At 39.7% G+C, this 13,075-nt stretch overlaps 1 protein-coding gene across 1 annotated transcript; it reads left to right on the top strand.

The window, feature by feature from the left end:
- Positions 1-5,005: 5,005 nt before the first annotated feature.
- LOC131300802 (subtilisin-like protease SBT3) lies at positions 5,006-7,509 on the top strand. The gene has a single exon (XM_058326791.1). The coding sequence runs from the start codon at positions 5,114-5,116 to the stop codon at positions 7,406-7,408; it is 2,295 nt and encodes a 764-aa protein (XP_058182774.1). The 5' UTR covers positions 5,006-5,113; the 3' UTR covers positions 7,409-7,509.
- Positions 7,510-13,075: the final 5,566 nt, after the last annotated feature.

Below are 13,075 nucleotides of genomic sequence, written 5' to 3'. Positions count from 1 at the left end.
ATTTGGCGGTGGTGTTTACACCCATTTTTGGCCAAAAATCAAGAAGTGGATTTACTGGTTAAAAGGTGGCCTCAAGGGTCGCAGCTCTAGGCTTGAAAGACCTTACGACCGGCTGCCCACGAATTAAGGTCGTTTTTTAAGAAATGATGGGCCTCCCATCATGGCCCAAATCAGTTAAAAGACCCAAGGATTAAATTAATCCACTAGCTTAAGTATTTCGTCCATGCCTAATCCAAGTTTCTAGAAGTAACAAAGTCCACGAAATAGGCCCAAATTGATAGAAACCCTGGTTTGTTCTCACCAGGCTTGGGCTCAGAAGGCTTACAATGGGCAAAGGCCCATGACTTACCAACAAGTTCAGGCCTAACTAAGAAATAGGCCCATTACTTTAAGAGAGTATCTTTAAAAGCCTTCAATGGGCAATGAGGGGGCCTCAAGCTACTCACAAGCGGCTCAAAGGCCTCAAGCTGCTCACAAGCAACTCAAAGGCCTCGAAGCTGCTCACAAGCAGCTCAAAGGCCTCGAAACTGCTCACAAGCAGCTCAAGTGCCTAGAATATTCTTGCTGGGCAGGACTGGGTAAGCTACTCACAAGCAGCTCAAGGTCTGTAGTGGCGGGAACCCATTCTTCAGGATAGTGCAAAGACCAGCAATAGGTGGCGTGCATGCAACCCATGAAGATACTAGTGAATGACTCCTGCAGACCTAAGCAAGCTGCTCACAAGCAGCTCTCCCAGGCTTGCTTGATCTTTTTCTCGATCATTCTTCCGTAAAGAATTAAGCTCAAAGGGTTTTTGGGACCCACAAGAGGTGAAAGGCCCAATGAAATGATGGGAAGGCCTAGAATATTTTTAGTCTGCAGCAGTGGTGGGCCCGGAGGGAATCCACTCAAGCAATAGTTTGAGTGTTGAAGCAGCTCAAAGGCTTGGATGCTACAGGAACAGAAATTCTTTTTGCAGAGAGAATAGAGGTTTCTCAGGTCTTTGCCGTTCTCTTGGAGTGAAAGGCACGTTTTGTTCAGAGAGTAGCCCCTCATTGGACCATTTTGAAGCTGCTCAAGCCTAGACCTCTGCTAGAAGGCCACATGGCAGCCATGCATTGGAATATTTTGAAGCAGCTCAAGGCCTGTGCCTCCTATAATTCTCAGTTTTGGAGGCCTTGGCAGAGGTCCACGACCTCAAAGCTCACAGCTTAAGCACTTACATTTTCATTCCTGTCAAACATTACTTGTACTCACTTCAAAGTAGTTAAAGTTTTATAACATTTCTTGTACCCAAGCTTCATTAAACCAATTAATGGAGTTCGTTTGATTCTTGTTTACTGCATTGTCTTTCTTTCCATTGTTCTAGCAACGAGTAGAAAATATTTCAAGTCCTTAGCCCGACAAGGCAACCAAAGAACCGTCACGAGGCCTTACCCTTTAGGCCGAGCACAATCACTCGACAGAAGTCAGGTTTTGAGGCACGAAGGCCTTAAAAGCAATTCGGACAGACTTGTCCTGGCACGCCCTCGCATTCCAAGCCAATTTGGTTTTAACACTTTTTGTGGAGAAACAGGTGGTCAATTTTGGGGACTTGATGGGCGGGTGAAAATTGAAAGAGAATGAGAACCGGAGAGAAGTGCTAGCTGCCAGAGAATGACAACTACAAGCAATATGAAACGGGAGAAAGCTGGGAACCAAACGGGGCCCTGTTGGCTGAAAAGTACCCAACAAACTAGTCATTTTGTCCGATCAAACAAAAAAGCAAGTTGTTTTGGTGCACTGCGCAGCAAGGATGCTTGGACCATAATTTTTTTTTACTGTAGGTTGAGACAGGTAAAGCCGGAAAATCAGGCTTTTTGGCTGATTTTGTTTTTATTCAAAAATAAAATAAAATTTAGACCATAATTTTTTACTTTTCCGATTCTTCTCGTCGAGACAAACCAATAATCCACAAAAATTTGACGCAAAAACAACAAATGCAAAAAATATTTGAATAAAGACAAAAAAAGAAAAAGAAAAAAAGAAGTCAAGTAGCTTATTTAGCCAAAACACCCTTAAGAAGAAATTAAGAGAGGGAGATATTAAAAAAAATAAAAACGCTATCTTTATTATCTAGGAACATAAGACTTTATTTTTTATTTTTTGGTACGTTGGAAATTCAATTAACTAAAAAAGCAAGGTCCACTGCAGAGACATAACAAAGATAAAGGATAGAATAGCCCGAGATAAGTCCAAAGAGCCTTTATCTAAAGCCTGCCTAAAAAGAAGGCTATCTTTAATCAAGAACTCCTGTGGGGAGGTGGGGATAGTCACTGCAATAATTAGCTAATCGTTTTGATCGGCTCCCAAGTGAGGAAGATGGTCGGCACATTGATTGGCATTGTTGTAAGAGTGGGATAACTTGGTGCCCGTGCGGTTTAGCAGCCCATGAGCTTCAGTTATGATGATACTTTGAGCGTGATTACCTGGATTGCCTTCATTGACAGCCACAAGAGAATCTGATTCGATAGTAACATTTGCCAAACTTTTCTCCAGGATAATAGTAAGCCCTCTATAAATTCTCCAGAGTTCCGCTTCAAGGCAAGAGTCGCAGACACGCTTACCAAAGAACCCTAGGATCCAGTCGCCCTTTGAGTCTCGAAACAATCCTCCAAAACCTCCTTTACCGTTTGATTCATACCAGCAACCATCCGTGTTTAACTTGATTGAACCTGTACGTAGGAGGAGCAATCCAATTAGCACATTGTGAATGGGGCGGGCCATGCATGCAGAGGGATTTAAAGGCTTCCTCAATCTCGCGTGCATAAGAGTATATTAGCTTGGCACTAACAGAAACTACCTAGTCCATATTATCAATACTTTTTTTTATTACGGTCTTTCCAAATTTGCCAAAGAGAAGTGATAAATAGAGTAGGCCAAGTTAATATTCCATCTATGCTGGCAGAATTTTTAAACTTTAGGTTCAAATGTAGCCATTAAGATAAAGGTCTATCCCATCCCCTTCACATGCTATGGCCTAAAGTGATTGCATTCCAAAGCTCAACAGCTTTGGGGCAGAACATAAGACTTTCAGTTCATTTATTTACCAATTAAGGGATACGCATTGCCTCATGAGTGCAAATGGCATTGAGTACTTACATATGATCTTGGCCATGCAGTACATCAAGTAAGGCAAAGCGGACTACAAGGGAGCAAGGTTAATTTAGGGGTAATTTTAATAATCAATTAAGTACTAATAATCGGAAAGGATGCTTGCTTGCAGCTGAGACGAAAGAAAATCCACGGCAATGTCCTTTTAGCTTTGCTTCCCATTATCTTCTTAGGCGCGCCATCACATTTGGTATTATTATTCGGGCACAAAAAACTTCCCGAGGAATGTCTGTCTTGCATTAATGTCACCCTCTTCTTCACAGCTTGTTCAGAAGCACTACCATTTGTTGCAATCTCTGTATACAGTAAATATTTATAAGTGACATCAATTTGTATATGATATGAGCCAGTAATTAAACGAGATAGATTAATTTCTAATTTTAGTCAATAGGGTCAAAAAATCGTACCTAAAGTCAAGCTGATTGGGCTATAACTCCCCGTTATGATGAGGTTACTATACTACAGAATTTTATGTAGTTATTTGGCTCATACTAGCTTTACCCAAATCGTTTGCAGATTCTACTTGGTGTACGTACGAAGCATTTTCAACTAAACGTCCATAGTTTTTGCACCTAACAAATAACATATATTGCCAAAATTCTAAACGTGCTTTCTCAAAATTTTCCTCTAGATGCTAAATGTGCCATCGTTAGGATATGAGGTAACTACGCCACAGAATTTTATGTAGTTATTTGGCTCATACTAGTTTTACCAGAATTGTTTGCAGATTCTACTTGGTATACGAAGCATTTTCAACTAAAGGTCCATACTTTCAGCACCTAACAATTAACATATATTGCCAAAATTCTAAACGTGCCTTCTCAAAATTTTCCTCTAGATGCTAAATGTGCCTTCTCAAAATTTTCCTCTAGATGCACTTCAGAGTCCTCATATTCCGGCCATTTTAGTTGTCGTGATACAAACAGAAAAGAGTGTTTTATCATCAGCATTGGGCTTCACGTGTGATGAGTCCAGTTAATAAGGCCAGAACCATCCAAATATAATGCACCAAGGCACCAACCCAAGTGACTATACAAACAACTGGTTGATAAAATTTAGAAAACAAAAAAAATGCATCCTATCCTGCACAAAGGAGCTAAAGAAGGTAACAAGAATATTGAATTGCACATTTTGCAGTACTGGAGAAAACTTAAGAAATTTAATTGCTCACGTTGGGCATGTGAAACCTGATTTGATTTGGGTCGCAACTTCGCAGAGGTAACTTGTATTTTTTCTTCATTCGATACATGGTAGAACTTGTGAGAGCTGTGGATGTACACAACAAGACATACCAAAGGAAAAGCACAAGTTCACAGAATAACGTCCCAACATAAAACAGATAGGCAGGTAGGTGGAAGGCTAATTTTTTTCCCCTTCAAGATGTAAAGGAGAAAGAGGCAACGAGCTAAGATAACAACTAACAAGCAACCGGACAAATAGGGAAATTTCCATCTATGGAAATACTAACCTAGAAACAGATAGTTAGGTGGGAGGCTATCTTTTTTCCCCTTCACAATGAAGAAGTTAGTACAACTTTTAACTTAAAATGGTCTAACTGCATAACTTAAAACACTGCAAAAATTTTCTAATATCACCAAACGACGAATGTGTCACATTGAGTGGCCCCTAGCTAGTGACCTATATGTGATATAGAGATGTCGTCGATCTAGACTATATTGTTATTGCTTTGGATTTATTAGATGTATACTGGAGGATGTCATCAAGACCAACACTCTATCAACAACAATTTCACACAATTAAAATAAGATAAAGAGACAAGCAACATGCATTCGAATTTAAACCTGAGGCCTAAAAGAAAGTTAATCCCTAAGTATTAGGTTTCCCCACTGAACCAACCAATTCAGGTAACTGGCATCCCAATTTGTGTACTCAAGTATTTCATCTCATGCTTATGTAGGCACTTACGTCACAATTATCAACATAAAAACAGGGGCTCATCAATATAAATCCAATGTCATAAATGTTTTGCCTCATTACTAAACCAATCCCACTCCCACTACTTTCCATGGCTTCACAGAACCCCCACTACTTCCCATGGCTACTTTTCTTCCTCCTCTTGGGGGTCAGTAATTCCTTTGCAAAATCTGAAGAATACAAGACATACATCATCCACATGGACCGTTCACAGAAACCAGAAACATTCTCAACCGATGAGTCATGGCACCGATCTACACTAACATCATTGTCCTCATTCCATGAAGATCAATTGCTCTATTCATATGACCATGTCATTCATGGCTTCAGCATTAGGCTCACACCCTCTCAATTATCTGAAATCGAGAAGCACCCGGCTCACAGTGCAACACAACACGATTCCTTTGGCAAGCTCTACACAACCCACACCCCCAAATTCCTTGGCCTGAAACATAAAAGAGGGATATGGTCTGCTTCTTCTTGTGGCAAAGACGTCATCATAGGTATAATCGATTCGGGTATTTGGCCAGAGAGCGAAAGTTTTCAGGACAAAGGGATGTCACCAGTGCCCGAGAGATGGAAGGGAAAATGTGAGAATGGGACAGCGTTTAGCCCTTCGTCCTGTAACAGGAAGCTCATTGGAGCCAAGTCCTTTAGCAAAGGACGCCTAGCTTCTGGTGAAAAAATTCACAAGGGCGACTTTGAATCTGCTAGAGACTCTTACGTCCATGGAACCCACATCTCGTCCACAGCAGCAGGTAACCAAGTCCTTGGTGTTAGTTACTTTGGCTATGCTAGAGGCACAGCCAGAGGGGTAGCACCAAGTGCACACATCGCCATGTACAAGATCGCCTGGAAAACAAGCACAGGTTATGAATTTACAGAGAGCGATTTGCTTGCTGGAATGGACCAAGCAGTTGCCGATGGAGTGGACAGCATGTCTTTGTCTTTGTCTGCACACTATCCAGATATACCACCTTATTTTGAGGACAACGTAGCTATCGCATCGCTTTCGGCAATGGAGAAAGGGATTGTTGTTATTTGTGCTGCTGGAAATGATGGAATTCGAAATAAGATACACAATGGAGCACCTTGGATCACAACTGTAGGTGCTGGCACTGTTGACCGAAGTTTTGCAGCAGCAATGCGCCTAGGAAATGGGCTAACCTTGGGAGGAACATCCTACTTCCCAGAAAGCGTTTACCTTTCTGACACGCCTTTATATTATGGGGGTGGTAATCTAAGCAAAGCAACATGCTCAGCTTTGGATCGGGAAGAGGTTGCCGGAAAGGTAGTCCTGTGTGATAGCAACATTTTTCAGATGGAAGAAGTTCAGAAAGCCAGCGGACTTGCGGGAGTCTTCTTGGGGGACCCGCAAGTTATATATCCAGAAGATTACACTTTTCCTAGCATGGTGCTGACAAATAATTCTTGGACTTCAGTCAGAGAATATGCAACCGGAGTGAATAACGCAATGATAAAGAGCATGAGGTTCACAGTGACAAGTTTGGGCACAAAACCAGCACCTCAGGTGGCGGTTTTTTCTTCTAGAGGACCTGACCCGATAAACCCAGGGATTCTGAAACCAGACATTCTCGCCCCTGGGGTGGATATTCTCGCAGCAGTTCCACCCTATACGGTTTCTGTGGCAACATGCAATTACAAGTTGGTCACAGATTATGCACTCGACTCTGGAACATCAATGGCAGCCCCCCATGTTGCAGGAGTTGCAGCATTACTAAAGGCCGTTCACCAAGATTGGAGTCCTGCAGCCATAAGATCAGCAATCATGACCAGTGCAGAAATAGTTGACAATACGGGCACAACCTTCAAAGACCAAGGGGCAGGACTCCCTGCCACACCTCTTGATTTCGGGGCAGGCCATATCAATCCCAACAAAGCCATGGACCCTGGCCTGATATACGATTTGGGTATCCAAGATTATATCGAGTTTTTGTGCAGCCTTGGCTACACTAAGAAGCAAATGAGCTCTGTCCTCAGGAGAAATCAATGGAGTTGCAGTCAAAATCGTGCTGACCTCAATTACCCTTCTTTTATCGCCATATTTCCTAAAGGAGCCAGATCAAAGAACTTCAACAGGGTTGTGACGAACGTGGGAGACAGCGAAGCCATTTACCAAGCAGTTTTAGCTGTTCCTACTAGAATGAGTATCAAAGTAGAGCCCAGTACTCTCGTATTCAAAAGCAAATATCAGAAGCAAAGTTTTGTTGTGAGCGTGCAGATTGAGAAGGATTCACCAAACATAAATTATGGTTTTCTCAAGTGGATCGACCAGGATAACCACATAGTATCAAGCCCCATTGTAGTTATTTATGGCTGACATCCTAGTTATTTGTAGCCCTAACAGTTGTGAATCAACGAAATGTTATGAATCTCAATAAAGGATTGGGAAGACGTATGTATTGATTTGTTATCTACTCATTAATTGTTCTTTTTCTTTCCATTGGTGCATGGAGAGGGTTATATTTACAGGAAAAAAAGAAGCAACTAGAAACCTGACCTGCTTTATTATCCATTCTCCATTCAATATTGCTGCATTCCGGATGTCCACTTCACGCTTCATTTTCAAAATTTCATCTTCCAAATTCCGCCACTTGGCCACAGCTTCCTTCAACAAAGCCTTCTGTTTTCGGACCTCTTCCTCCAAACAACCAGCTTTTGAAAGCAAAGTTTTGATCTCTCCCTCGACAGCGAATAATTGTAACTCTGCTGATTCTCTCTTTGCATTGGCAGTCTTGAGTTCCATGTTAGCTGCACTCCTTGCTTCATTTACCAAAGCTAAACAAGTTTGAAGAACTTATAAAAAAAAAAGGTTTGAAGCTCCGACAACTTCACCTCTGCTTGCACTAACCGATCCCCTGATGCCTTAATAAGCTGATGTTGGCATTCAGTGAAAAATGAAGCAACTTTGTAACACGCGTCTGGCCAGAACCCTAACGGGACTCTAGTGGATTTTCAATGTTAGCCCAGGCTTTGAATTCATTTAAGATTGTGCCCAAATGCCTGTGTATATTACTTAATTGTTATAATTTGCGATTGACCATTTTTTTTTTTTTACTTAATTGATTGACTAGCAAGTGTTAGACAAGAAAGATAATCTTAAATCAGTACTGGATTCTATAGTTTCATCAGCTAGCAGCTTTGGTACTTGTCCAAACTAAGTAACTAATAACAGCTTGAGTATATATAGTTAGTATCCTCAGTAGTATTTTCAAATTTCAATCCTGTAGTTTGAGTGTTCTTAAGTCTTCTTCACCCTCATATCTCTACTGCATAGACCATATAGATTTACTTATTGCATCTGTTCTTTTGGAGTACTAATTAATACTCCTATGAAAAACCCCAAAATAAAAATAGAATTAGAATTCTAATTGGAAACAAACACCTGTCACGCGGATGATAATTCAGTTAAATATTTGTTGGAGATTTCAACAAATAGAATAGATGCAACTACTGCAGTCGATTGAGAAATTTAGTTGGTGCAGAAAAGAATGAAAATCAGAGAGAGGGGAATTGAAATTGAAATTGAAATTGAAATCCATGTGCGAATAGGAGAAGCATTGGAAATTGGAAAACGATGACATGCTTTGATTTAGGCCTGTTAATGGGCCAGATCCGATAAGACCCAAATCCGATCCGAATCTGATAAGACTCGAATCCGATAATGGTAATCCGAATCCGAAAATTCCGGATCCGATCCGAAAATCCGAATCCGATCCGAAAACTTTTTTACTTCAAAAATTTTAGCAAAAAAAAAATTATATTTTTCAAAAAAATTCAATTTGTATTTTCAAAAAAAAATATTTTCCAAAAAAATATTTTTTTAAAATTTAAAAAAATAAAAACACAACTTCTTAAACCTTTTTTTTTTCAAAATAAAAAATTTACTGTTTCTTAAAAAAAAATTTACAAAATTGATAAAAATAAAGTTTAGATTCGGATCGATAACGGATTTAATCCGATCTGATCCGTATTTGAATTACCGGATTATCGGATCGATGTTATCGGATTCGAACCCGGATTTGGATCGGATTTTTCGGATCGGGTCCAGATCGGATCCGGTCTATTGACAGGCCTACTTTGATTTGTAGATAACATAAGATTCAAAGCTTACCAATTGCTCCCCGAAATAGAAAATAGATCAACGGCGATAGAAATCTCATTGCCCTAACTTCCTCTCTGTTTCGCCCTCGTTTTTTCCCTTTCCTTTTCTTTTTTGGCTAATAATTATTGTTATTGTTTTCTTTTCTTTTCTTTTCTTTTCTTTTCTTTTTTTTTTCTTTTTGACAAAAAAGAGAAGTTGTATTGATATGGGCACTTACAACATGGAATTCATTACAAAGGGAAATACTTCGGTGTCTCCCTTCCTTTTGGAGACACCGTAATTTTTGGCATAACAAAATTTTTAGGGAGACTTAACGAATCATCCTTAGAACCCACCCCCCGTATGTTTTCATCCTGACCATTTTGAACGGTTAAGTTTACATCCCGATATTTTCAAAAACCCAAATTTACCCATATATATATATTCAATGGATTTTTTGGGACTAAAACATAAAAATTTTCCTACGAGTGATTTGTGCATGATTTTAGGGATATTATTTTTGAAATCCTAAAAATCTGGCGGGATTCTATAAGAAAGCCTCTCTCTCTCTCTCTCTCTCTCTCTCCTCCGAAGTCCTCCACTCGTCTCCGCCAGTAGCTGCTGCCATCCACTCGTCCTACGGTGGGCGATGATTCAACGAATCCACCATGCAAAGGCAGTCCAGTTCGGGGCTTCGGTGGGCCGGACAACGACATCGTCGAAGTAGGGGAAAGGGAGATGTGGGACACCTTGAAGACGAGGCCGCCAGCTCGGGCGAGGGCCTCTGCGGCGGATTTGGTGGCGAGGGTCTCGAACTGGACGCGGCCGGAGCCCCAGGACTTCCAATTTTTTTGATCGGTACTGGTGATTTCGTAGGCGTAAACGGAGGAGGGTTTGGTGGCGATGGCGGAGTCGAGGAAGTCGGTGAGGTCCTTAGTTGTGGCTGTTTGTGGGATGTTGGAGACACGCAATGTGAGTCTATCTACAATCATGGCAGAGAGAGAGATTGAGAGATTCATGAGTGATTCACATTCATAATTGATGTTCATGAAATCTGATTAATGAAATGTTTTATTTCGTATTAGTACCATTTTTGCCTTTAATGGTTGAGAAATCTTAAATTTGGTTATGGTTGAGAAATCATGATTCTGTCTACGATTCATGGCATGGATATAGCCATGACCAATCAAAATACCTTATTTCGTATATTTTTCATGGTAAATTATTTGTACCGTTTATCATTTTTACCTTATGTCTACGATTCTGTCTACGGTTCATGTCATGGATATAGCCATGACCAATCCTCATGGTATTTTGATCTAGGTTCCGCCGATAAATCATGATTTTGGTTAATTTAGTTTTATTTGAATTCATGAAATCATGATTTTACGTTATTAATTGTCATGTTCTAAACAACATTTTTATTGTTTTTTCTTATTAAATCATGGTGTATTCCTAAAAAATGGTGTATTCCATTTGGTTCATGATTTCATGGTGGATTCCCTTTCGCTTGATTCAATGTGAAATATAAAAGTAATAGGATAAAAAATATATAAGTAATTAATCGTATTTAAATTTATTATAAAATCTATAAAACAATCAAATCCCACTTAATTAGGAAAAGAATCCAATCCAATCCCATTAAATTAGGAAAACAATTCAATCTAATATATCCCAGTAAATTAGGAAAATAATATACAATATAATATATGTATATCATAGTAAGAAGGATAAGAAAGGTAATTCATCATCTAGAAGGATGAAAACATAACCCCAAAAAGTGGGCGGGAGGAAAACTTACATAGCATAGCTGATGAGGATGAATATTTAAAACATGGACGCTCAGAGAGCTCCGGGCCCCAACATAGCTCTGCCCTTGATTTGGGAAGATCAACAATTTCTCAAAGACTTGAGGTAACCGAAAGTGGAGGAGGAGAGAACTCAAGGCAATCAGAGAGAGAGAGCCCCGTTCCGCTTTCTTAAATAAATTCTTAAAAAATAAAGACCTATTTTCAAGTTTAAAATTAATGCACTTACAAAATAATAAAGGGAGCTCTAGCCTTCATACAATCCCTTGGATTCAAAACTACATGACACGTTCCCCCTTCGGTTCCCGAGTCATCTGAGCCCTGCCTCCCAAGTGTAGGCTTCCAACCTCAGGAGTGGTCGTCCTTTAGAGAAGCCCTTGAGGCTGTCCTTTTGCTATGACCACCTTTCACTCCAGAGGTCTACTTTATCCTTCAGCCTCTAAGAGATTTGGGCCGTGTACCCACATTCTCTTTCCTAGTAGTTTGTGGGACAATCTTTTTCTTTTTCTTGCTAGATTATTGGATGACTCAACGCTTAATAAGTTGTAAGTTCTTTGCTTTAATTAAGGGTATGGATTTGTTTAGCATTGGACAGAGATATGTGACCAAACTTTCCAGACCAAATCAAGTTAATCAACAATGGACACACAGAGTTGATAATAGTTTACTGTTTTTCTATTTCTGGAATTTGCAGGAGGAAATAATAACTGGGGTGGCTTGCTAGAACGAGTACAACAATAATATATCTTGCCCTGTATAATACATGTTTTATATAGTCTTCAAATAACTTCTCGGTCACTGATCTTTTCGCAAAGAATGCAACTACAGATGAAGAGATATTTGTGCATTTAATTCTTCGTCAGCTAATGTTTTTGACAGATATTACGATGCAAAATGTTATGTCCTTGAGCCCCATACTCTTATCCCAAGTAGCATTTGAATTGTTGTCTTAATGCAAACTGTTTTGCATGTGGTTTCAAAAAGAAAAATAGAGACCAAACCAGGTATTCCTTATATTCAGTATTGCACCTCGGAAAATGTAACAGAGCAGCTGATTTCACTCTTACCAGGACAAAATTGCTTAAGAAATTCAGTAAGATACCTAAAAAATAACTTTAGGATCATTTAGGCGGAATTTTTTTCCTTTTAGTGCTAGAAACCACCACCATCTTCTCAACCGATTATTGTTCTAGCACCACTTGACAAACATAATACTCCAATAAGCCTGAAGTTAAACCCATGTTTAACTCAAACAAAAACATTTCGTGGAATTTAACCATTAATCGGAATAGTATATTTTTCGGTAAGCCTTGTTTACTGCAATAGTACACCTCTTTACAAGTCCATCAGAACTCGTTAACTCAACCTGAAACTGAAACTACTTTATTACCAGTTCAAGTTATAGACTACTATGAGTTAGATCACTTATACCATTGTCCTATATGCCCTGTTTACCTAAACATCGAATTATAGGCCTCTCTCACAATGAGTTCACTAGGCTTTTACCCACCTCCAAGATATTCTCAGAATTTCAAGACCGCGAGGAATGGGCGTGGAAGTGAAATGGACTTGAAATACTCTAAACCTTCTTCATAACAATCTACTTCTCAGAAATCAGCCACTACAAATGAATTACAAGAAGTACAACTCTGTAATGCCTAACTAAACTTGAAGTCAAGCATACCCAAAAAGAAACTGAACGGAATGAAGGTCAAATGAAGTACCAAAGCCTACCTCAGTATTGTCAACTCTGTGTCGACTTGAACACGTTTTCGTTTTTCCTTATATATAACTTAGGGTATCCGGGTCGGTCTATGCACACCTCGAGAGTAATATGTTGGATAAAGTCTTGTATGGACTGGCCCCATAAGAGTTGATAGCACTTAGAAGATTTCAAACCTATGACCTTAGCAGGAAGCATACCGTAAGTCCGCGCGCATTGACTACCATGCCAACCCAAGCGGTTTCTAAACTCATTTTTCACTACTAGTGGCAATTACGAACAACGGAGATTGAGAACTGAAAGAGGATAGTAAACGAGGAGTAATTGCATCTGCTTCTTCTATGGATGATTCTAAAGGGTTCAATGAATTAC

The sequence above is a fragment of the Rhododendron vialii genome, chromosome 1a, assembly GCF_030253575.1.
Source record: "Rhododendron vialii isolate Sample 1 chromosome 1a, ASM3025357v1".
NCBI lineage: Eukaryota > Viridiplantae > Streptophyta > Magnoliopsida > Ericales > Ericaceae > Rhododendron > Rhododendron vialii.
Note: the sequence above shows the minus strand (reverse complement) of the source record. Positions and strands in the feature narration are given on the sequence as shown.

Coding starts and splice junctions, on each gene's coding strand:
- LOC131300802 (XM_058326791.1), top strand. CDS start 5,114: ATGTTTTGCCTCATTACTAAACCAATCCCACTCCCACTACTTTCCATG.